Below are 22,054 nucleotides of genomic sequence, written 5' to 3'. Positions count from 1 at the left end.
GGGAAGGGCGTTTGGAGGAGTTGGCTTTACCTTCCAGGGTGGGCCATGTTCTGCCTCGTGTTTATTAACGTGGTTTACGTTGCAGTTGGTTTCAAATGAGCGCAGTTATCATCTGTTCCTGAAATCCAGGTTCCTGAGCTCTGAAATTCAGACCTGGAGTGACTTTGCTGCCCTCGTGACTCCCACCATGCTGGGATGATGCTGAGCCACCGGCACCACTCCCATGCTCTGCCTGCTCCTGCGCCCCAGCCTGGCCCGTGCCCTTGGGGAGCTGTGTCCCATCCTCCCCAGCTAAGATGGCATTATCCAGGGGCTGCAGTGAGGCGTCATCCCCTTCCCCTATCCAATCACCCAAGCAGATTAGCTGGGAGAGCTTAAGACAAAAGAGCAGCTACAGCCCTGCGCCGCACACTGCTGAGAATGCCCACCCTGAGGACCCTGCTGGCCCTGGCCATCGTCACCTCCCTGGCTGGAGAAGGTGAGTGTCCCTTGGCTCCAGGCAGTAAATTGCCATAGCTGCTCCTGCACTTGCTGCTGTCCCGTCCCTGCCACCCACCTGCAGGCTCCTGCTGTGCCCCCGCCCCACACTGCTCCCACCCCTTGCACGAGATGGTCTTTTTTCGGGGGAGGGTGGCTTTCTCCTTCGAGTAGCACGCAGAGGAGCCCCCTGCCCTTTGCCTCTCTGCCACTGGCACAAAGCCTGGGCGTGCAGTGCCCAGCAGGGACTGCAGAGCCTCTCCTCTCCAGCTCCAGTGAAGCCGAGGAGGTACCTGAGCCAAAACACAGCAGCCTCCCGTGGCTGGGGCTGTGTATTCCCAGCTAAAACTTGGTTCCTCAAGGCAGAATCACAAAATGCCCTCGTTAAAGGCAGGAGGGTGGTTGCACTGCTCAGAGCAATGCCAGGGAGTGGGGGCAGCTCTGGATGGTTTTGGGGTCTTTGGACTGAGGCAAGATGAACCTGCCTGTGTTTTTAGCTCAGGGCAAAGGAGAGGCAAAGCAGCCCCTCAGTGGCAGCCGGGTCACTGTGGGTTAATGGCAGGTGCTTACTCGCATCTGACCCCGTGAAATCCCAATTTTCCCCACTCGTGGTTTTTCTCCTCTCCCCAAGATGAAGGTGGGAGCTCTGGCCAGGAGCCGGTCCCCACTGCCACGAGAGGGCTCTGCTCCGCCAGCAAAGCAGAGACGAGTCTTACTCCCAACACCAGCGGCAATTTACCCATCCGCATCAAAATCAAGGATTCATAATTTCAGGAGAGAGCAGGATCTTCAGGTTTGGGTTTTTCTGGTCTGTGTGTGTGCTCTGAGGGGTCGCACCACTATCGGCTCCGACACACAGGAGCAAGGGGCTGGCTCTTGTCTAACCTGCCCACAGCCTCCTCTGAGGACGATCTGGAGATGGCTCGTCCTTCCCTTTGCTGTCTGTCACCACTCCTGTCCCCAGGTAGTGCCCTTGGGCTGAGCTTCCTGAGTACAGGTAGCCTATGGGAGCTGCTGTCATTTACAGACACGAATACACAAAGCCTGCTCCCACAGGTTGGATGGATCCTCCCTTCTACCCCATAAAACACTCATTAAAATGAAATTTGGCACAAGAAGAGAAAGATCTAGGGTGGTTTTTAAATATTATGTCTACCTGTTTTTACTGTAAAGGGAATTTCAGGACTCTCAGGAAGTCTTTGCAGAGCACGGACTCAGCACAGCTCACCTGCTCAGTTCAGCTCTCATCATTTACAGTCACACTTGGAAGAGTTTTGCATGAATTTTACGGACAGGAGGGGCTCAACCTGCATCCTGCTGTGTGCCTGTTCCTGGCTTGGCTCTGCCCAGTGCCAACCCTCACCTGTGCTGGGGGTCACCAGTGCCCGTGGAGACCCAGAGACTCTGGTGGGGCACTGGGGGCTCCAGTCACCGCTCTCACTCCTCCTCCTCCTCCTCACTTTTGCCAAGGTAAAGCGCTGAAATGCCACAAATGTGTTGCGTCCAACGAGAACGACTGCAACAAGCAGGGCTCCCACAGCTGCCCCCAGTACGCCGACGCCTGCTCCACCATCACTGCGCCCAGTGAGTCCTTTGGCTTGGGGGGCCGGGGGTGCTGGGCCGGGGGGGGACTGTAGGGGCTGCGAGGGGACCGGAGGGGCTGAGGACAGGAGGGTGAGGAGAAGTAGGGGACCCGCCGGGGCGGAGCAGGAGGTGGCTTCCTCTTGTGGGCAGGAGCGAGACCTTTTTATTCCACATCCGTACCGGGACTCAGCTCTGCTTTCTCCTCTCCTCCCGCAGTGAACCCCTCGGTTCCCGGGAGTGCCTGACCCCCCCCGTGTCGCGTTGCCTTTCCTTGCAGACAGCGTCATTAAGTCCTGCTCCTACAAGTCCTTCTGCGACCAGGCGCGCCGCGGCGGCTCCGGCGGGGCCACCGTGCGATGCTGCTTCACCGACGACTGCAACGGGCCGGCGCGGGGCTCCCGCAACGGCGGGGGGGTCCCGCCGCCGCCCCTGCCCAGCCTGCTGGCCGCCGCGCTGGCCGGCACGCTGCTGCTGGGCTGGCTCTGAGGGCCCGGCGGGGTGGCCCGCCCGGCGTAGCTGCTCGCTGCTCTAGCCTAGGGATGCGCGGGCGGGGGGCTCTCTGCGCGGGAGGGGTCCCGCCGCCACCAGTGCAATAAACGCTGCCGCTGAGACCCCTGTTCGCAGCCTCTCATTGACAGGGAAACCAGAACGGCGACGGAACGTCCTGGAACGGAGTGGGTTGGCCCCTGGTCCCACCCTGGGGGCTTTGCCAGGCAGAGCACGGAGGGCCCAGAGCAGATTCCCCCATCTCAGCTGCCCCAACAGAGATGTCTTTGGGCTGCTCTCTGCTAGCTTGAGACTGTGGGGACCAGTTTCTTTCCTCCTGTGGCTGCAAAGACATGGGGCTAAAGGTCTGCTAGAAAAGCCACCAGGAGTGCTCGGTGTAGCTTGGTTTTGTGAGGCAGGATGGTAAAAGTGAGTGAACAGAATGAGGAGAAGAAAAAGGGGAATGATGAACAGAGAGGAGGATGGCTGGGACCATGGGAATTTGACTGCAAGAAGTATAATGCAAGGCAAGCAGCAAACAACAGCCATCTGCCCCAGTCAACACACAAGGAAAAGGGGAACAGGTACTGAAACCAAAAAGAGCAAGTTTGAACAGAAGAAAAGAAGTAATTTGGCACCCTCGTTTCCAGCCACGGAACTCCCAGCTGGAGGATGCTGCTGGAACAGAGGCTTTGGTGAGTGCTGGAGGGTGAGAAGGTCAGAAATCCTGGAGAACATAGATATGGAGTCTTGTGAGGGTAAACACCAGACAAGAGGGACACTGAGCTGCTGTCACTGGAGGGGAGTGTCTGGAAAGCAGATTATTCCCTGTCTGCTGTAAGTCCTGCTCCTTCCCCAGGGCACATGAAGGGTGTTCTCCTCCAGGGGCTCTGGGTGCTGGTGGGATCTCCAAAGGCCCTGGAGTAGAGACATGCCCTGCCCTGGGACTCCTCTCATGCTCCTACATCTGCTAATGGGGTGCCTCAGCGAGTCCCGGGGCTGCTCGCACCCCCCGACAGGCTACAGCAGTAAAACGCATTGGAAAATCCACGAGGAGAACTGCCAGGCTCTCGGAACGAACAGAGGGCAGCGCTGTGACTCGCTGCCGTGTGACCGTGCACGGAGCACAGCGCTGCCCCGGGCTCCGGCGGGTCACAAGGGCTGCGAGAGATGCCTCGGTATAAAAATACTCCGTGGAACAGTTTAGTCTTTGCAAAGGGAGGGATGGCGAGAGCGGGAGGCAGCGGTGGCAGGGCAGGGCGCGGGAGCTCCGGCGAGGATGCCGGGAGGAGGCAGTGCAGGCAGCGGTGGGGAGGAGAGGACACGCGTGGAACGGACGAGGGTTGCGGGTGTCCCTGAGCCGGGCTCCTGAGCAGCCTTGGCGGCGACGGCAGCGCCAGGATCGGTTTCATCCGCGCCGGGAGAAAGTGCTTCGGGGCCAGATGCTCCGGAGAGAAAGCGGGGGATTCCCTTAGACGGCACGGGGGCAGGGGTGTTTCCCGCTCCCCAAATCCACCCTGAACTCCCTCCAGCCGCAGCTTTCCAAAGGGATGCTCCTGCAGGAACCACGACCCAAACTGGGCAACTCAGCTCCATCAGTGCCAGAGTCCAGCACACGCTGAGCGGTTTTGAGCGGGGTCTGGGGGCAGTCATCGGGAAGGACCCGAGCCTGGCACTGGGCGGCCCTGGGGGGCGCAGGGAACCTGCAGCAGGCTGGTATCGGGGCTGGCACCGGGCTGGTCCCAACCCCTCCCCGCGGCGGCGGCGGCGGACACGGACGGAGGGCGATGGGACGGAGGACACCGACCCCCCGCCCCACGGAGCCGCCCCGCACTCACATCCGGGGCCGGGTTTGCTAATGACAGACGTAATTAACCCGGAAAGAAGCGACGGCGGAGCCAGGGGCACACCCCCTCCGCCGCCCGCCCGCCCTCCTCCCGCCGCCGCCCGGCGTGCGCAGCGCCCGCAGCCCCGGCCCGGCCACCGACCCCGCCGCTCCGCCGCCCCCCGCCCGCTCCGCCGGCCATGCGCGGGGGGCGCAGCCCAGGGACGCCGCGGGGTGAGTGCGGGGGCCGCGCGTGTCCGCGGAGCCGCCCGTGGGCAGCGCTCGCTCCCGGGCTCTTCTCGAGGGACCCCGCGGGGCGGGCTGGGAGCCCCCCCTGCCCCGTCCCCATCCTCCCTCCGGCCCCCTTCCCCCGGCTCCCCGGGCTTGCGGGGCGGCGGGAGGCGTCGGTGCCCCCGGCGGAGAGAGCGGGCGGGGAGGCGGCCCCGGGGTGGTCCCGGGATGTGGCGGAGACTTCGGTCGCTGCAGCTGGAGCGTCCGTGCCCGGGCTGGGGTCGAGCCCTCCCAGCGCGAGCGGCTTCTGCCCGGCGGTGCCTGCAGTGAAGGGTCGGGGACGGGGAAGCGGGGGGCAGCGAGGGGGGCTCGCCGGGACGGACGAGGTTTGGGGAGCAGAGGAGTCCCCGTAGGAGCCCCGGGAGTACTGTGGGCACCATCGCCGCCGAGAGTCTGTTGGGTTGGAAGCAAACGTGCGGCGGGGATCAGGGATCTGCAGCTATTTGCTCTGCTCCCCGACTCTTCGTGGCCAGATAAAGAGCTGTATCCTGGCTGCTCCCAGCCTGCTCCCAACAGGTTAATCATTCCATTAAGGCAAATGCCTGGAATTAGCAGGAGCGAGCTGCTGGGCTCTGCCTACCCCGTCCGTCTCGCGGGTCGGGACAGACGTCGCCGCGCGAGCTCTTGGAGCTGCTCTGCAAGAGCAGGTCGGAGGAAGTGGAGCTGCCGCGGCTGCGGCTCAGCTCGTGGGGCAGTGGGGCACCGGCCATCGCAGCTCCCAGCCCTTCCGAAACGGGGGGTCCTCCTGCACCCCAGCCCCTACCAGGGCAGCTCGGACAGACAGGCGTGAGAGAGCAGGAGGAGGAGGAGGAGGAGGAGGAGGATGCAGTGGCTGCCCTCAGGTGTGATGGATGCTGTGGAGTGAAGTGCCGGGGAGATGGCTCTGGCAGCGCAGCTGTGGTGCTCCAAATGTCGGGTCTCCCGTTGCCTCGGGTTTTCCTGCAGCAGAGTGTCCCTGGGTCACTCCTGCGGCTGTAGCTGTGCTGGGAGCAGGACAGAGCAGGGCACAAGCAGCCGTGATGGTGTGGTGGAGTCCTGATGTCCTGGGCTTCTTCCCGGAAAGTCTGGCTGTGTGGCTGCACACGAGGCCTCTGAGCCACCCGTGGCCGCAGAGGGGACTTGGGTGCTGTGTGGACTGTGCCCTGCTCCTCCTGCCTCTCCCTGGGAAACATATCCCTCTATCTCAGGAGGTAGGCAAGAGAGTGTTTTGCTGTAAACTTCTTCTACAGACCAACTACTTGCCATCTCATTCACTGCGTCAGGAAAGGGGTGTCTTTTTTATTGGGACATTAGCACTGAAAAAGCTCGAAAGTTGGTTGCTTCAGAGGTAGGAAGGAGTCCTGGTAGTGCACACCCTCTGATGTGCTTCACTAGGAGATGGCATGCATTCCTAAGCAGGATCTGGTAATGAGCTCCCGAGGGTTGGATTCTGTGTAATGCTCAGAAAGTTTGTCATTGTTGGGTGGCAGATCAGCCTCTGTGAATCAGGGTGAGCATCATCCATAAATCGTTGCCCCAGTGCCAGTGTTATGTCCATCGTGTTTCCATATGGGATGTCCTCGGAAGCTGAAGCTCCTCCTTGCTCTGACGCCTCCAGGGGCTCATCCACACTTTTAAATGATGCTCCTTTTCTGTTTGGGTTTCACATAGAAATATTTATTATTTATGAGTCGGAATTTACAAAGTGCTGTATAAATAGTCAGTGTTGGTGAGAATTGAGCATTTTCTGGCCCTCCTGGAGTTCCTGAGCAGAGGGACTGATGTGTTAGCAGAGCTGGAAATGCTAGTTTTATCCTTTATCCTTTATGGAAAAGTGAAGTTCTCGGTGGCCCCAAGAACACAGACCAGTTGTGTCCTGTGGGATGTGAGGGGCAGGCTGGGGGCTGAGTGTAGGGCAGTCCCTGTCTCCTCTGCCCAGAGGTTTGTGCACATTCAAGTGCAACCTGAGGTCAGCGTGCACGGAAGGGCTGAGCTGTTTTTTGGGGTCCCAGACGAGCCTGTGGAAATGAAGGATGGCAGGGGAGGGACATAGGGGGTCCCATCAGGGGTCCCATGGGGCTGGGGGCTCAGGGCTCATCCCTGCACTGCCTGTGGCACACTCTGCTTATCCTCATCCCTCTCCTAAGCAGAAATGTCTGGACTTTTATTAGCAGCAGAAGGAAGAGAGAGTTTATGAGGCTTGCTCTGAATGTGTTGGTGTGGTTGAAGGCACCCGGCAACTGGCTTTCCACGTGCTTCCCCACCACAAAAATAACCCCACAAAAAAGCAGTGAGACACGAAGTGCCCCACATAAACCTTTGCACTGGGGCACCCGTGCTGGGCTAAACCAACCTCTCCCCCTGCAGCAGCACAGTTCCCCTTGAGCCAAGCCCCAATACCCATCTCTGGAACACTGGTGATGAACTGAGGTCCTGACAGCAGGTTGACTTGTGCTCTGCCTCCTCTACCTTTGCAGCTGCACCCCAGCTCTTGCACAACCCTTGCCTCCTCGGGCCCCACTCCACTGCAGCTCAAAAATAGTATTTCCTCCTTTTCTGCATGAGGTCTTTTATTTGTGTGGCTCCGCTTCTGGCACCTGCGTGATCACCCCTCTCCTGCCAGACAAACCACACCGGCTCCGCTCTCATCCTCTGGGTAACGGCCGCCCCCAGCCCTTCCCTCCACCCTGCCCCGTGGACAGGGGGCTCTGCCCGGGCGCTGGGATGTGTTCTGCCCACCCACCCGCGGCTCTCAGTGCTGCTTCCACTCCCTGTGTGGGGCTGGAAGTGATGGTGTTCCTGCTGCAGCCCAGGGGGAGGCTCGGGGGAGACCCCCCTGGCTGGGGGACAGTGCCATGGAGGGGACAGTGCCAGGGAGGGGACGGTGCCAGGGAGGGGACAGTGCCAGGGAGGGGACAGTGCCAGGGAGGGCCCATGCCCGTGGCAGACCTGGGGGCACGGTGTGGCCCCGCTGTGATGGGTCATTGTTTGCCCTGCTGACTCGGCATCCTGCCTGCACAGATTTTCTGCTGGAGTTGCAGATTGTTTCCCATTTCCTGGGAGTGTGCTCGGGCTCTCTCTAGCGCACTGTCTGCTTCGGGATTATTTTTTGCCACAGTTCCCAGGGATCTGGTGTCTCACGTCAGATCCTTTGTGGCTACTTTGTCCTCTCTCACAGGGGTTGGTGGCTCTTGGGGCTGAGTGATGGGTTGGTAGGTTATCCCTTTCCTCTCCCTCTGGTGAGCTCAGATGTGGCTGAGTGACTGCGCTGGCATCCTGGCACATCTGGCTCCAAGGGGTTGGGATGGCCTGAGTGTGGGAGCAGCTCCCTGGAGAGCTGGGGCTGTGGGAGCAGAGCACCCAGCTCTCCCTGCCTTCCTCACTCCGCAGGGTGATGCCAGAAGGAACCCGGCATGCCGTACCTGGACCGACAGAACCGTATCTGCGGGTTCCTGGACATTGAAGAAAATGAGACCTGTGGCAAGTTTCTGCGGAGGTATTTTATCCTGGACACCCAGGCCAACCACCTCCTGTGGTACATGGACAACCCTCAGGTAGGCTCATGTGCTGGGCACATCTGTGGAAGTTGTCAGTGAGTCTGTAGGCACATCCTGGCCTCCTTGGTAGAGGCATCTCCCCCAGGTCCCTGAAGGTCACTGCCTGCAGTGTGTGCTGTCTGTTGGGGTGTCCTGTGGCTGAGTGTGGCCATGACCAGGCTCCAGCCCCTCTGTGACCTCTGCGGTTTCCAGGACTGTGCCGAGGTGGGGACAGCACTGGGGTGCAGCACAGCAGGGCTGGTCCTGCTGCTGGGGGGTCTGAGCTGAACCAGGGCACAGGGAGGGAAGCGGCCGAGGCTGCTGCCTGACCCCGAGGACACAAACGAGAGCCTGGCTCGCCCCTGCCACCTCCTCCCTGTCATTTACCTCCCATTGCTCATTCCTGTGTTGCAGAACCTGGCCATCGGAGCAGGTGCTGTGGGATCTCTGCAGCTGACCTATATCTCCAAGGTAATGTCGGGGTGGGGCGGAGGGAAAGGTGAATGCTCCCTCTTATCCCCTTATCCACGTGGCGTTCCCAGGAGAGGCGATGGCTTGCCCTGGAAGCACCCGGGGCCAGGTCCTGGTCCTGCCTGAGCTCATGACAAGCTCCGTGGGATGGAGCCTGTGCAGGGCTGTGGGAAGCAGGGAGTCCCCACAGCACAGGGATCCCAGCACTGGGAACGTGTTCACCTTCACCAGTGGACCAGCATGGGACAGGATGCGAGGTCGAGTTGCAGGAGGAAGAGGAAGGACACGGGGCAGCCAGGGACAAGTGGGGACAGGAGCGTGGTGTCAGCATGAGCTGGACATGGAGCTGGCAGTCGGCTCCGTGGTGCACCAGGAGCTCTCCCCTGTGCTCAGAGGGCAGCGCTCTGAAGGACAAGACCTTCTGGAAACTCACTTTTATGTGTCTTAACAGTGTTATCCGGCCTCCAGGAGAAGGCAGAAATAGTGCAATAAGTGACAACTGTTGCAGGACCAGTGAGTGAGACACGTGGAGCCCTGGCTGCGAGTGCAGAGAGCGGAGCTTGCACCGTCCTCCTCCTGCAAGTGGCCCCTCGGCCGCTGTGGGGGGAGTGGGGGGCTCGTGGCTGCCACGCCGGGCTCAGCTCGGCTTTATCCTGGAGCCGGATAAAGAATTGGACAGATCTCTCTGTTCCTGCTGAATCATGATTTATAAATTAAGCACAGATGAAGCAACGCCGGGAGGCTGAGCCTTCCCCATTTCAGAAAGAGCCTCACTTACAAATTATATAGGTTTTAGTTTAAATGAAAATTGCTGCAGGACAGCATTTGGTCACAAACTGCGTGGTTGGGTTCTGCCAGCAGCTGGAACTACCAACAGTAAATATACCAGAAAAATGGAGGTTTGCTTGAGAAAACATATTTAAAGCATTATGGACTGGCTCTGATGGAGGAGGGCTGTCAGAATAAATACTCCATGAATGCTGTGCTTGGAGCCCCAAGGAATATTATTCTTATATAAATGATTCCTACTCTTTAGGGAGAAACCACTGCTATTTTCCCTCAATTTTCTTAATTGCTGACAAGAGCAACTGTGTTAGTGCAGAAGAACTCATGTTTCCGGGGCCTTTGAAAGCTTTCTGTGCTCTGCTGTGCAGCGCAGCCGGTGCCAGGGGGGACGTGGGGGATGAAAGTCCTGGCTCCGTGCTGACCTTCCCCTGGGACCCTGCGCCCGCTGCTGCCTGTGCTCGCTGTTACTCTGACACGGGCCAGCTCCCAACAGCTGGCACAGCTGTGCTGCACCTCATGGGTCGGGGGGCACGGGGGGTCCTGCCCAGGGGGGGCAGAGCCCAGGCTGGGTGCAGTGCCCGGCAGTGGCACACAGCGGGGTGGGTGGGTGGGTGGAAAGTTCCAGCTCTCTTGCCCCCCATGAGCATGGGCTGTTATCTCTAATTTTGTCCCCGATTTGCTCTGTCACAGGTCAGTGTCGCCACCCCGAAACAGAAGCCGAAAACTCCGTTCTGCTTTGGTGAGTGAGGGGGACCCTGGTGGGCTCTGTGAGGGGACACCCTGCCACGAGAGGCTGTGGCATGGGCCGTGAGCCCTCCTGGCTGCTGCCAACTGTCCCTGTCCTTCCCTTCCCTGGCAGTTATCAACGCTCTATCCCAGCGCTATTTCTTGCAAGCCAGCGATCAGAAGGACCTGCAGGACTGGGTGGAGGCGCTGAACCGGGCCAGTAAGATCACAGTAGGTCACTTAATGCTCTTCTCAGATGTTGCCTCCACCATCCCCAGGGATCCTCCTGGTTGGGATTTACTGGGTGTGTCTTTCTTCACCCTCCCAGCCCAGCTGTGGGGGACGGCGGCTGCGCCCCAGGAAGGTTCCAATCTTGGAGCTGTCCCCATCCCCGCCTGCTCCAGGGCCCTCTCCCTCCTGTTGCTCCTGCTGACTGGGATCCAGCCCAGCCAGCTCCTCACTGTGGCTGTCAAAGGGCGTCTCTCTTGTGCTTCAATAACTTATTTACTCGATTTTTACTCTTCCTGGGATGCCGGGTCTCGTGGCGAGGCGCTGTGGGGAGCGGCGGGGCGGGCTGTGCTGCATCCAGCGGGGTTCATCTGCCATCTCCTCTCATCTGCTGCTGTGCTCAGGGAGCCGTGCGCTGATGGTCACTGACCCAGCAGCTCTCAGAGCCTGTGCAGAGCCTGTGCAGAGCCTGTGCAGAGCCTGTGCAGTCTGTGCTCCGCAGCTGCCGGAGCTCCCGGCGATGGGGGATGTGCTGCACCCCCTCCCTGTGCAGTGGGAATCGAATTGGAGCCTCCTCCAAAGGCTGGGGGTGATGCTCAGCTGGCAGTGCCCGCTCCAGGGGCTCAGGGTTGGGAGCTCCAGGATGGCTTCTCCCTGCACCTGGATGGGGGGTCCCTGGGAAGGGGTTGGGGGTTTCTGCTGAACTGCAGAGAGCAGTGGGGCCAATGCTTAATGCGAGCAGAGTTCTGCTAGATGGTGCACTGATGCGTGGTGTTTGTGGTGTGTAAACCAAGGGCAAGGAAAAATCACAGTAAACAGCTTAGGTTTGGGGCCTATCAGATGAGATTTTTCTTTAAAATCCCCGGAGCACCATGTTGTAGCCTCTGTGGCAAACTCACCTGCAAGATCAGACCTGGCTTGTATTTTCTTTTTTTTGTCTGCGAAGACATTGTGTGACAACCTCTGTGCCTGCAGCCACCAGACTGCAGGGGCTGTGGCTTGTGCCTTCTCTTTCTGGGTCCAGGTGATATTGGCCACGACCTTCACCTCCAGAGCTGGGTAGAGCTGTAACCAGAGCCTGCCCAGGGTGTGTGTCTGGCTCTACCATCAGTGTAGTTTCCTCAGGGGTTGCTGCCTGGAGGGGGTGGAGGGTCTGCCAGGCTGGCAGAGGTGGGACCTGGGGTGATGGGAAGATGAGATACATCTTCTACCTCTGCAAGAAACTGTGGTGATTTCCATACCCTGATGTTGGCCAGCCCTTCCCGACTCTGGCTGTGTCCCAGCTGGCCGACCGGCTCTTCCAGCCCTGCAGGGAGGAGTTGTCACAGGCTGGCTGGGAAACTCAGGGCTACTGGGATGTGGGTGACGCTGCCACTCTGCCCTGCTTCGGGGGGAAAGCAGGAGGGTGGCTTGGAGCCAGGGACCCCACTAATGGCAGTAAGGAAGTGGAAGTGCAGGCTCGGGAAGGGAAAGTTGGAAACACACCTTTTTGTCCAGAGCCAGGTGCCAGAGGGAAGGAGCTGGGAGGGGGAAAGGGAAGATGCCAGTGCTGGGAGCCGGGTCCCCGCAGCACAGCCTGTGCCCAGGGGTGTGGGGCCAGTCTGAGCAGGGTCACAGCCAGGCTGGGGGGCTCGGCAGCGCCCGGCTGTCGGCTGTGGACGTGCAGCTCAGCCTCGTTAGCCAGACCCAGCTCCTCATTAAGCCTGGCTGTAAGTGGAGCGGGGACAATTAAAGGAGCAAGTGTCCCACAAACGCACTGAGGTGCAGAGGCGAATCGCAGGCGCCTCTGAGATGATGCTTAATCATTCAGCACCTCTCATCTCCCATCTGGGTGCCTCCTGCGAGCCGCCCAGGGGGGCCCACACCCTTCCTAACTGGGGTGCTTGTTCAGGTGTTATTTTTTAAAGGGATGTTTCTGCATTAGACAGAGACAGGGGTGCCCAGCGCAGGCGTGGGGCTGCCCTGCCTGGTCACCCTGTGCCCTTCATGCCTTTGCTTCTCCCACAGGTGCCCAAGGGCGGCAGCGTCCCACCAGCCACAGAGATTGCGAAGCCCCCAGTGGTCCCCCAGGCCCAGGAGAGGAAGCCCCAGGTGGCCTACAAAACAGAGATTGTGGGGGGGGTGGTGGTCCACACACCCATCTCCATCAACCAGGTGAGCTGGTTTGCACTTATGTTTCTGGAAACCAGCGTGGTACCTTTCCCACTGCGGGTATAAAGGGCTGCTCCGAGCACCCTGTGACTCCTCTGCTTTGTCTTGCTCTGAGGTGTGATGAGATGAGGGGTGTGAGGAGGAGGAGGAAGCCTCAAATCCGCTCGGCTTCCTGGCCATCGCCATCCACCCACTCGTCCTGGGTCCAGATCCTGCCTCCAGGTGCCCAGGGCAGAGGGACTGGCCTGTCCTGGGGGGGAGGCTGGCCCTGCTTGCTGTGGCTCTGCACCCCCTTCCCTGGCACACGGCTGGGGGTGCACGTGGCCGTTGGCATCGCCCACCTTTGGACGCTCGTCCAGCTCTGGGTCTCACTTCAGCCCGGATCAGTGGCAGCACTAAAAATAGAGCAGACAATTAGATCACTGCAGTGGTTTCTGCTTTTAACACGTCCCTGGCCGCAGGGTTCAGCAGGGTTGTGGAGGTGTGTGGGGGGCAGTGGGGTGCACAGGGGTTTTTTGGAGGTGGAGCATCAGCTGCCAGAAGGTTTCTGTGCTCTTGCTACCTCTTTCTGTGTGAAATGGCCATTCCTCTGCTGCAGCTTCCTGGGTGCATCTGTGGTTTCCTGGCTGGTGCTGCTCTGGGGCTGCAGGGGGGAGCCCCACACTCTGGCTGCACCCCCAGGCTGGCCAGCAGCGTCACCCCAGCTCCAGGCTGTGACCCTCCCTGTTGCAGGAGTGTCCTCACCTCTGGCTTTGGACACCACCTGTGTAACACCCAGCAGAGCTGGCACAGCCCCAGGCGAGGAGCACAGGCGGTGTCCCCATCCCAGCAGGGCTGGAGCTCTGCTCCGCTGCTCCCCCCAGGGGCTGGCAGCACTTTAGGGCCAGCCAAAAGGTTGCTGGTCTGTCCTGGGGATGCTGAAGCAGCTCTGGAAGGTGCTGGAAGGCACAGGGCAGGCAGGCTGTCGGCTTAACCGCACCGGCAGTCGCACCGGCACGGGGCCATATAAGGCTGGTGGCAGCCAGGGCCACCCCGCTGCCATGGCAATGCTCAAACCTCAGCCCAGCGGGAGGAAGGGGTTGGAGGGACGGGGAAGGAGCTGAGTGCAGCAGATGTTTCATCTCAACCATCCTCTTCACTGCTGGGGGGAAGGGAGGGCGCTGGCAGGGTGATGCTGGCAGCAGGGCAGGGTCCACCCCTTGGGGTGCTCTGGGATGTGCTGGGGGGAGCCAGGGGTGGGTGCTGGGCACACGGCCACAGCCACAGCCCCTCCATGCCTGTAGCAGTGAGTGTTGCACTTGAGGAGAGACAGCTTGGGGCCAGAGAAGTCACAGCTTCTCTTCCTCGACTCCAAGCACCCCAGTGTCTTTGGGAGAATTTGGCTCTGAAAATGTGGAGCAGAGACTGTATGGCTTTCCTGAGCAGTTTATTCCCATGATATATTGCCTTCTTCTGCTGGAAAGCATCCCTGCTTTCTAACTTGGGTTTGTCTGATGGCTCTTGTTCTCCTCGTACCTGCAGTGGTGCAGTTGAGTCACCTCTCAGTGTGTGATGAGCCAGACAGATGAGCTCCCTTGACTCCCCCGCTTCAAGAGATTTTTCTCTGGCTTTTCTGTAGCCTTTCTGATTTTTTTAATGTGTGGGTGCCAAAAGGGTGAAGAGTACCAAGGCAGCAGCCTGGAAAGCTGCCTGCAGTGAGAGAACATCAGCTCTGGACTCTGGCTCATTCCCTGCCTGTGTCCAGTGCCACCATTAGCCCCTGGCTCACATACTGCATCAGGTGGCTTTTCCCTGCAGCTGGGTGTCCTGCATTCCAGCAGGGAATTCCCCTCCTGCTCCCAGTGACTCTGTTCTCTCTGCTCGCAGAACGGTGGGGACGGAGGGGAGGGCAGTGAGGTGGGGGCTGCCCACCCGCTGCTGCGGCGCTCGCAGAGCTACATCCCCCCCTCGGCCACCAAGCCGCCCGCCGGGCCCCCCGCACTCAAGAGCGGCTTCTGCGTGAAGCAGGGGAATGTGGTGAGTGCCGGGGAACGGGGGGAGTGCCGGGGAATGTGGTGAGTGCTGGGGAACAGGGGGAGTGCCGGGGAATGGGGTGAGTGCCGGGGAACGGGGGGAGTACCGGGGCTGGGAGCGCTCCGGGGACGCCCTGCGTGCAGCACCATGACGTCGTGGGTAGGGAGGGTGTCGGAGCCCAGTGCCCAGCGATTCCCTCCTCTTTTCCAGAGGAAGAGCTGGAAGCGGCGGTACTTCGTCCTGGATGAGTTTTCCATCAGTTACTACAAGTGTGAGCAGGTGAGCAGCCCCCCCCAGGACCCCGAGCAGAGCTCTGGCACCGCTGCTGTGCCAGCACGGGGCCCTCCGTGAGAGGCACATCCCAGCCGAGCTCATCACTGTCTCCTCTCACCTCTGCAGGACAAGGAGCCCTTGCGTTCAATTCTCCTGAAGGACGTTTGCAAGACCCACGAGTGCCTGGTCAAGTCTGGGTAATGCTCCCGGCCACGTTTCCCGGCCGTGGCTAAAGTAAAGATATACTGTATTGGTGTATCTCCGAATTATTTATTCCAAATAAGTGATAGCAAGCTGACATTTAAAACGAGCTGGGAACGCGGTGGGTTATGGTGAGGGAGGGCAGGGGTCTGCCTGCTGATGGCAGAGCTGGGGAGGGTGTGTGGCCGAGGGTCTCTGGGGACCTGGAGTCTTCTCAAAATCCCGATGAGACCCAAGGTTTGCCTTCAACATGTTTCTCCCCGGCACGCTCCAGAGATGAGCATAAACACAGGTTTTTTCCATCCACGATGGCTGCTGGGGTGACTGTCTCTTTCTCACTGCTTCTAGTGACCTCCTGATGCGGGACAACCTCTTTGAAATCATAACAAGCTCCAGGACCTTCTACATTCAGGTGAGCAGCCGAGGCCGGGATAGTTTTTGGGGCAGCTCTCAGCAAATGGGCTGTTCCCTGCAGCCCCTCAGCAGTGACCATGGACAGGTGGGGCTGTAACACACGGTGAGAGCTGTTCACTTCTCCCTTGGGCTTATTTATGATGGGGGCTGTTTGAGAGCAGGAAAAGGCAGAGCTGAGCCTTGGGAATGCCTCATGTGCCCCTGCGTGGCTGCATCGTGGGTGGCAGGAGGCAGAGCCTCACTGGGCTGCTGTGTTTGCAGGCAGACAGCCCCGAGGACATGCACAGCTGGATCCGGGCGATCACGGGCGCAGTCCAGGCCCTGAAGACCCGCCCCAGGGTAGGTCATGTCCTTTCTGCTTTGCATTTGGTGTCTAATGGAGTTCAGGCCAATGTGTGAGATATTTATTTAGTGGATGGTGTAAGTGCTTGGTTAGATGATTATTCCAGGATGAGATCCCTGCCCTCCCTGGGTTTGCCAGTCACTGGAAAAGCTTCCTTTGGAGAAGTGACATTCAGCTGCCAAAGTGGACCTGCATGAGCCCTGCTCTGCTCCGAGGCACAAGCGAGAGCCTGACGGGTGGCAAAGGCTGTGGAATTCCGCCTTTCCCTTTGCCCTGGGCCCTTTTCTTTCCTGCAGAGTGTGTGAAAGGGGCAGGGCGCAGCCTCCACGCCCAGACCCGGCAGCCTGGCTCTGCTCTGTCCTTGCAGGAGATGTCCTTCATGAGATCCACCTCCATGGGCAGGCCCGGCGGCTCCTCGGCCCCATCCCCGGCACGGCCGGCGGCCGAGGAGCGGAGAGCCCTGTGCAGGGCCCCGTCCAGCTCCTCCTGGCAGCCCTGGACGCCGGTGCCGCAGGTGCCGCCGGCGGAGGGGAAGCGGCCGGAGCCGCTCAGAGACTCGGTGTTCGTGCCGGCGCTGACGGAGCGCGCGGGCAGAGCCGCGCCGGGCACGCGCCTGCGCCACAGGTCGGAGCCGCAGCACCTCAAGGAGAAGCCGTTCGCCTTCGACCTGGACGACGAGAGCATCCGGACCTCCGACGTCTGACCGGGCACCGAGCCACCCCCCGGCTCCACCCGCCGCTGCCGGGGGTCCCTGAGGGGCGACTGGGGCTGTGCAGGGTGGTCCCTTCCCTCCCCACAGCCCTTCCCTGCGAGGCAGGGTCGGTCTGGACCTGCATCCTGGTGCCCTGCTCTGCCCTGGCTGCTCCTGCCTGGGCTTGGCCCCGGTGGCTCCATGTTTTGGAAGGTGCCTCCGGGCACTGCCAGCACTTGCTGTGTGGGGCAGGAGGTGCTGGGGGCCTGGATGAGGGGACATCTGCAACTCCATAATTTCCTGCAAAAACCAAGTCTGGAGGAAGCGGCAGGAGGTCTTGGAAGCATGAAGGGAAGTGTGGCCTTTCTTGTGTTTGAAAAACGTTTCTGTCCCCTTTGAAGCTGCTCAGACTCCCCAGGAGTGGGGCAGAGCTGAGAGATACCAGCCCACAGCTGCCCACACAGGGGACTCCCTGCAGCTTCCCCTTCCAATGGCTTATTCCCCTCGGACCAGCTCTTCCCACCACCTGCCCAGGGGTGTATCAGCAATCTCTTGGCTTTTAATTACGTCCTTTTATATGTGTGGCTCCTGTTGAACCCCAGCCCGGGCAGGTGCTCAGCCTCCCCAGATGTTTTTTGGTACTTCCTGAGCACGAGCCAGAGCAGGCAGCTGGAGCAACGGTGGCTCCCAGGTGGGAGCATCCTCAGGTACGGTGTTGGTTTTGCACTGGGCACACCTGGACACAGGGAGCTGTGCTGGGTGGTGAAGGGCTTTTAGCAAAAAGCACCGAAAACCGAGTGCCTGATGGAACTGGGCAGACTTGTCTGGCTGACTCACCCCCTGCCTGCCCGAGGTGGAAACCACCACGAGTTTTCAGAGCAACGTGAATCGTCATTTCCATAACCAAATGAGCTCCTGTAGGTGTGATAAATAGTGTGTAGAAAATCCAGGTGTTCCCTTGGCAGCGAGATCGTCTGATACCTTCACCCCGAAAGTGAGTGCAATCCCTGGGTGCTGAGTGAGGACACAGCTCCCCTTTCGCTTCCCTGGCCATTGCACACCCCCTGCTCTGCACACTCAGCCCAGCGAGCTCCCCAGGAGCACAACGTCTGGTTTCTCCCTGCCCTTTTGGGGCCTCCAGCTGTTTGACAGCTGTGCTTCAGCCTCAGCCCAGGGCTGAGCGGAGCTTTATCAGTTGAGCTCTGAGCCTTGATTAGCCCAACTGACCTTAACATGATTCAAATTGCACCTTCCTGCCTTGATCCCCTCTGGGGATCGGTGTTGCTGCTCCAGGGCAGGCACAGGGGAGCTGCCTTGGTGCAGCTGGGGGAGGCAGGGATGGAGCCCCCCAAGTTCAGGGGTCTCAAAAGGGGTTGTGTGGAGGTGCTGGAGAAGATGAAAACAAGTGGGAATCGAAGAAAACGGTACAGGGCAAGTGTTAGTACTTGTTATTTAATTGTAGCAACTCAGATCCTGCTGTCCCTTTTTCTGCTCTTTTTTGCTTTATTTGCACTAGAGTTTGAAATCTTTAATTTTTTTAGGCTGACTTGCTGTTTGGCTCCTAACACACTGTTTCAGGAATGATTTAGTAGTTTGGTCACAGTGTTTGGTGACAGCGCTCTGACCTCAGTCTTGGAGAACAGGGAATGCAGAGGGATGATGGTTCCTTCGTGCAAGGCCTTGGAACCACAGAGTCCAGAGTGTTCCTGGTGCTTGATAATTGCACAGTTTCCTCAGGCCTGGGATGGTAAAACAGAAGCTTGTTGCACAATTAGGGTTAATTATCCAGGAGGAGAAACTACCAGTGACTCCAGCATTATTGCAACATTCCTGCTGCTCATTCCCACCCTCCTGCATCCCCAGGACAGCGTGAAGGCTGCAGATGAATTTCAAGTGTGGAGCTGAGCTGGGCTCCAGACCCATCTGTTATGCAGGTGGTGTTGGGGAGAGGAATTTCCCTCCCATCCTGAAGGACAGGGCGGATGCAGCCAGACCTCGATGAGCTTTGTGGTGATTTTAAAGCAAACTGGTGTCCTCTCAGCTCTACATTTGTCTCCCAGCTCTCTGGCGTGGACACACCTCCCTGGAGCTGATCCCTCCTGAAGCGTGTGCTGTGGGGCTCTCCTGGGGGTGCTGCAGATTTGGGGGGCCTTGTGGGCAGAGTGGTGTGAGAGAAGGGTTTGCTCTGTTCTGATGGATGTTCCCAGGTGATTGCAGCCGTTCCTGAGTGCTGGCTGGGGATTTCAAGTGCTCTTAGGGCCGGGGGCCTCGTGTGGGTGATGCTCTGTGACTGCCGGGGTGTGGGGTACCCGCCCCTCGCCTGGAAATGCTGGAGGGCCCCTTCTTCCCTGTGTTTTTAAATAAAGAGGGAAATCCCAGTTGCTTTCCCAGGCTGTCCCTTTGCACTGTGTATGCTGGGTAAGAATTGCCAGGGTGTTGAACGCTGTCCCCACTGGGGTGGGGGGACAGGGTGCAGCAGCTGGGGGGAGCCCGAGGCCACTGGTGGGTGCCCCCCACTCTCAGGGTGCTGCTGCCCTGCACACACGGGGGCTCTGGGTCTGGGGGGACAGGGATGTCACAACTCTCTTTGCCTTTCCGAAGGTGTGGGAAGGAGGGAAGCTGCCAGACCAAGGCCCTGAGTGTTCCTCAGTGTAGCTCAGGAGAGCCTGGTGCAGGAGGGAATTTGGGGTCCTGCTGTGAGCTGGCAGCAGGGGGCTGGGACGTGGGAGCTGTTCATGACAATGGGCTTTTGCACATGGGATTATTATTTTTTTTCTGGCTCGCTGCAGAATTTTTTCCCCTCCACGGACTTTTCAGCCCAGTTGTTCTGCTGAGGAATGTGGCAGTTTCAGGAGGAAGCCACCCCCTGGCCCCAGTCGAAGCTGCCAAACTCAGATCAGTGGTGACCTAACTGGGCAACAACCCCCCTTGCCCCAGAGGAGGAGTTGGTGCAATGAGCCACAAAGCAAAACTGGAACAGGCAGAATTCCCGGCCACACTGAGCCCCGGGGCAGCTCCACAGGAGGAGAAGAACCACAGGCAGAAGGTGGCCAAAGGCAAAGGGCTGGAGGGGCCTCAGCTTGCAGAGCTGTGTGAGACCAGCAGTGTGTGTTTGCTGTTTCACCTCAAGTGTGACCCGACGTTTACATACACGGATTTTTGTGTCTGGCCCTGGCTGGGACTTGCTGCAGCTTCCTTTTCCCCTTTTTATTCAGCTGGGTAAGTTTTCAGCCTGCAGCTGGTGGGGCTTCCTCTTTTGGGTGCGAGGCTGTTGCAGCTCCCACAGGCAGCCCGTGCTGGGGCTGGAGGGGTGCCTGGCACATGGACTGGAGCTGCCCCTGGGCAGCTCGGGGCCCTTCCCAGTGCTCTGACAGCTCCTGGATGCTCCAGGCAGCTCCAGGTAGGAATGAGCCCTGTCACTAATGAGTGACAAGAGCTGCTTTGGAGAGGCCAGAGTGGGGAAAGTAACATTCTCCAGAGGATGCAGGTTCTACCAAACCTAACCCAGCTTCCCCTGAGGGAGGGAACAGGGTGTTAATAACTTGGAATTAGAGCTCCTGGCTTTGCCACAGAGTCCCTGTAACAGGGCTTACTCAACCTTACAGGTTCCAGCCTCAGCCCCTGTGTCCCCTGGCCGAGTGGCCCATGACCATGAGGTAACCAGGGCCCTGGGGCTGGCCTCCATCTCTGTGTGGCTGTGACTCTATTAATCCCCAAACTACGTGGAGTCAGCTCCTTCCAGATTTTATTAAGGTTTGTTTGACCTCCTGTGTTTGCAAGGTCTGATTTCTTAAGCTGTCACCATGTGGGGAGTGGGGGGGGGGAGAGAATCTGGGTTATTTTAAATAAGCAAAATATACACTGAACAACGTTGTGTCCAAGGTTTGTACAGAAGCATTAACGAGAGGAACTGCTCTGCACGGTGAGTTCCAGCTCTGTCAGTCCACGCTGTGCCAGGCAGAGTCTGGGCTGTGCTGGGAGTGAGGGGAGGTGCCCTGGGGGGGCTCCAGCCCTACCCCTCCCTCAGTACACGGTGCACCAGTTGCTGCCATCGCTGGGCATCAGCCCTCCGGTGATGAGCAGGATCAGATCCACAAACCACCAGATGCCCAGGCCCCCCAGGGTCAGCAGCTTCCCCACGGCCGTGCCGGTGTGGCCCAGGCAGAACCGATCCACGCCGAAGCAGCCCAGGAAGAAGGAGTAGAGCAGCGTGGTGATGAAGTAGTGCCCGGTGTACCTGCCAGGGGAGAGGAGGAGGGGTCAGGGGGTGTCAGCCTTCCCTGCCAGCCCGGGGAGGGCTCCGTCCCGCGGGCACCGGGGCTGGGGGGACACGGGGCCGCTCCTACTTGACGCAGGGCCGGCTGCCCCGCAGGAAGCTCCGCGGCTCGGCGCACTCGATGCCGTCCAGCGCCCGGCACTGCACCCGCGTGTGGTCAACCTCGCCGTGGGCCTGTCCGCCGAACTGCGGCGGGGGCAGCGCTCAGCGGGGCCGGGGGGCTCCGCGGGGCCGCCCCCCGCCCCCGCCGCGCCCTCACCTTCACGCAGCCGTGGCCCAGCTCCTGCTGCGCCGTGGCGTTCCCGCCGTGGTCCACCGGCTCCTCGCACTCCACGAACTCCTCGGGGCTGCGGGGAGGGAGCGGCCGGTGAGGGCGGCCCGGGCTGGGCCGCTCCCGCCCCGCCGCCCCCGGCCCAGCGCTCACAGGTAGGTGCAGAGGACGAGCGGCGCCCGCGGGTCGGTGTAGGCCCAGGCGGAGGCGGGCGGCCCCGGCGGCGGGTCGCGGGCCTCGGTGTCGTTGCCCGGGAGGCCGCGGCCGTGCAGCAGCAGGAGGTTGCCGAGCAGGAGCGCGGCCTGCCCGCACAGCAGCGCGTACCCCACGGGCGGCGCCATGGCGGGACCGCCGCCCCGCCCGGCCTCGGGCCGCGCCACCCCCAGCCAATGGGCGCCCGCCGCCGCGCCCCCCGCAGCCAATGGACGCGGGGAAGGGCGGCCCGCAGCCAATCAGAGCGAAGGCGGAAGAAGCCGCGGAAGGGGCTGCGCGCCAGCCGAGGAGGCGATTGGCTGCCGGGGAGGGCTGGCGGCCAATGGGCGGAGGGGCGGGGCGCCGGTGCCGCGCGCGAGCTGCTCGGAGCGCGCCTCCCGCCGCCGCTCCCGGGCCCCGCCGGGGCTTCACCGGCACCGCCCGCGCGGGAGGAGCGGAGCTCCGGGACCGGCAGAGCCTGGTCTCACTTGTGGCTTCAGACACCGCAGAGCTCCAGGATTTATTGAGTGGTTTCACCTGGTTCTTCCAGAGAAGCTCCCATCGAGCCTGAACGACAGCTCTGGATGTGGGCATCCCAGGCGTGTTCCACCTGGCTGAGCAGATGAGCAGGGAGTTGATTTGACCCCAGACGTGTGCCCAGGAGCTGTCCCAGCTGTCTCACCTTGTCTCTGGAGCCCCAGGGGGTGTTGTCTTCAGTTCCTTGTATTGCAGGGCTGCAATAGTGGTGCTGAGTGATGGGAGAAGCCAAGGGAGATGGATGTGGCTCTTGCTACATCTGGACCTGGGAATCTCTTGCCCCTCAGGCAGGAACCATGGGAT

General features: G+C 60.3%; 3 protein-coding genes across 5 annotated transcripts; 2 read left to right on the top strand and 1 right to left on the bottom strand.

Moving 5' to 3' along the window:
* The first annotated feature begins 104 nt into the window (after positions 1-104).
* Positions 105-2,669, top strand: LOC135403638 (uncharacterized). Of its 2 annotated transcripts, XM_064637845.1 has the most exons (3): positions 105-478; positions 1,948-2,061; positions 2,339-2,669. In XM_064637845.1, exons 1-3 carry the CDS (start codon positions 421-423, stop codon positions 2,545-2,547), a joined length of 381 nt encoding a protein of 126 aa, XP_064493915.1. In that variant the 5' UTR covers positions 105-420; the 3' UTR covers positions 2,548-2,669. The 2 variants fall into 2 exon arrangements, with proteins under 2 accessions (XP_064493915.1, XP_064493914.1); XM_064637844.1 differs by lacking the exon at positions 105-478 and having other exon boundaries at positions 987-2,061.
* A 1,797-nt stretch (positions 2,670-4,466) lies between these two features.
* Positions 4,467-18,865, top strand: PLEKHA2 (pleckstrin homology domain containing A2). Its single transcript, XM_064637843.1, has 12 exons — positions 4,467-4,606; positions 8,033-8,196; positions 8,593-8,649; positions 10,126-10,174; positions 10,295-10,392; positions 12,397-12,543; positions 14,407-14,556; positions 14,764-14,832; positions 14,953-15,023; positions 15,376-15,439; positions 15,703-15,780; positions 16,152-18,865. Exons 2-12 carry the CDS (start codon positions 8,056-8,058, stop codon positions 16,485-16,487), a joined length of 1,260 nt encoding a protein of 419 aa, XP_064493913.1. The 5' UTR covers positions 4,467-4,606; positions 8,033-8,055; the 3' UTR covers positions 16,488-18,865.
* A 1,338-nt stretch (positions 18,866-20,203) lies between these two features.
* Positions 20,204-21,406, bottom strand: TM2D2 (TM2 domain containing 2). 2 transcript variants are annotated; one of them, XM_064637846.1, is made up of 4 exons: positions 21,176-21,401; positions 21,011-21,098; positions 20,822-20,937; positions 20,204-20,712 (listed from the first exon to the last, which is right to left on the bottom strand). In XM_064637846.1, exons 1-4 carry the CDS (start codon positions 21,361-21,363, stop codon positions 20,499-20,501), a joined length of 606 nt encoding a protein of 201 aa, XP_064493916.1. In that variant the 5' UTR covers positions 21,364-21,401; the 3' UTR covers positions 20,204-20,498. The 2 variants fall into 2 exon arrangements, with proteins under 2 accessions (XP_064493916.1, XP_064493917.1); XM_064637847.1 differs by lacking the exon at positions 20,822-20,937 and having other exon boundaries at positions 21,176-21,406.
* Positions 21,407-22,054: the final 648 nt, after the last annotated feature.

The sequence above is a fragment of the Pseudopipra pipra genome, chromosome 28, assembly GCF_036250125.1.
Source record: "Pseudopipra pipra isolate bDixPip1 chromosome 28, bDixPip1.hap1, whole genome shotgun sequence".
Classification (NCBI taxonomy): Eukaryota; Metazoa; Chordata; class Aves; order Passeriformes; family Pipridae; genus Pseudopipra; species Pseudopipra pipra.
The sequence above is the reverse complement of the archived record's forward strand: the minus strand, read 5'-3'. Positions and strand labels throughout refer to the sequence as shown.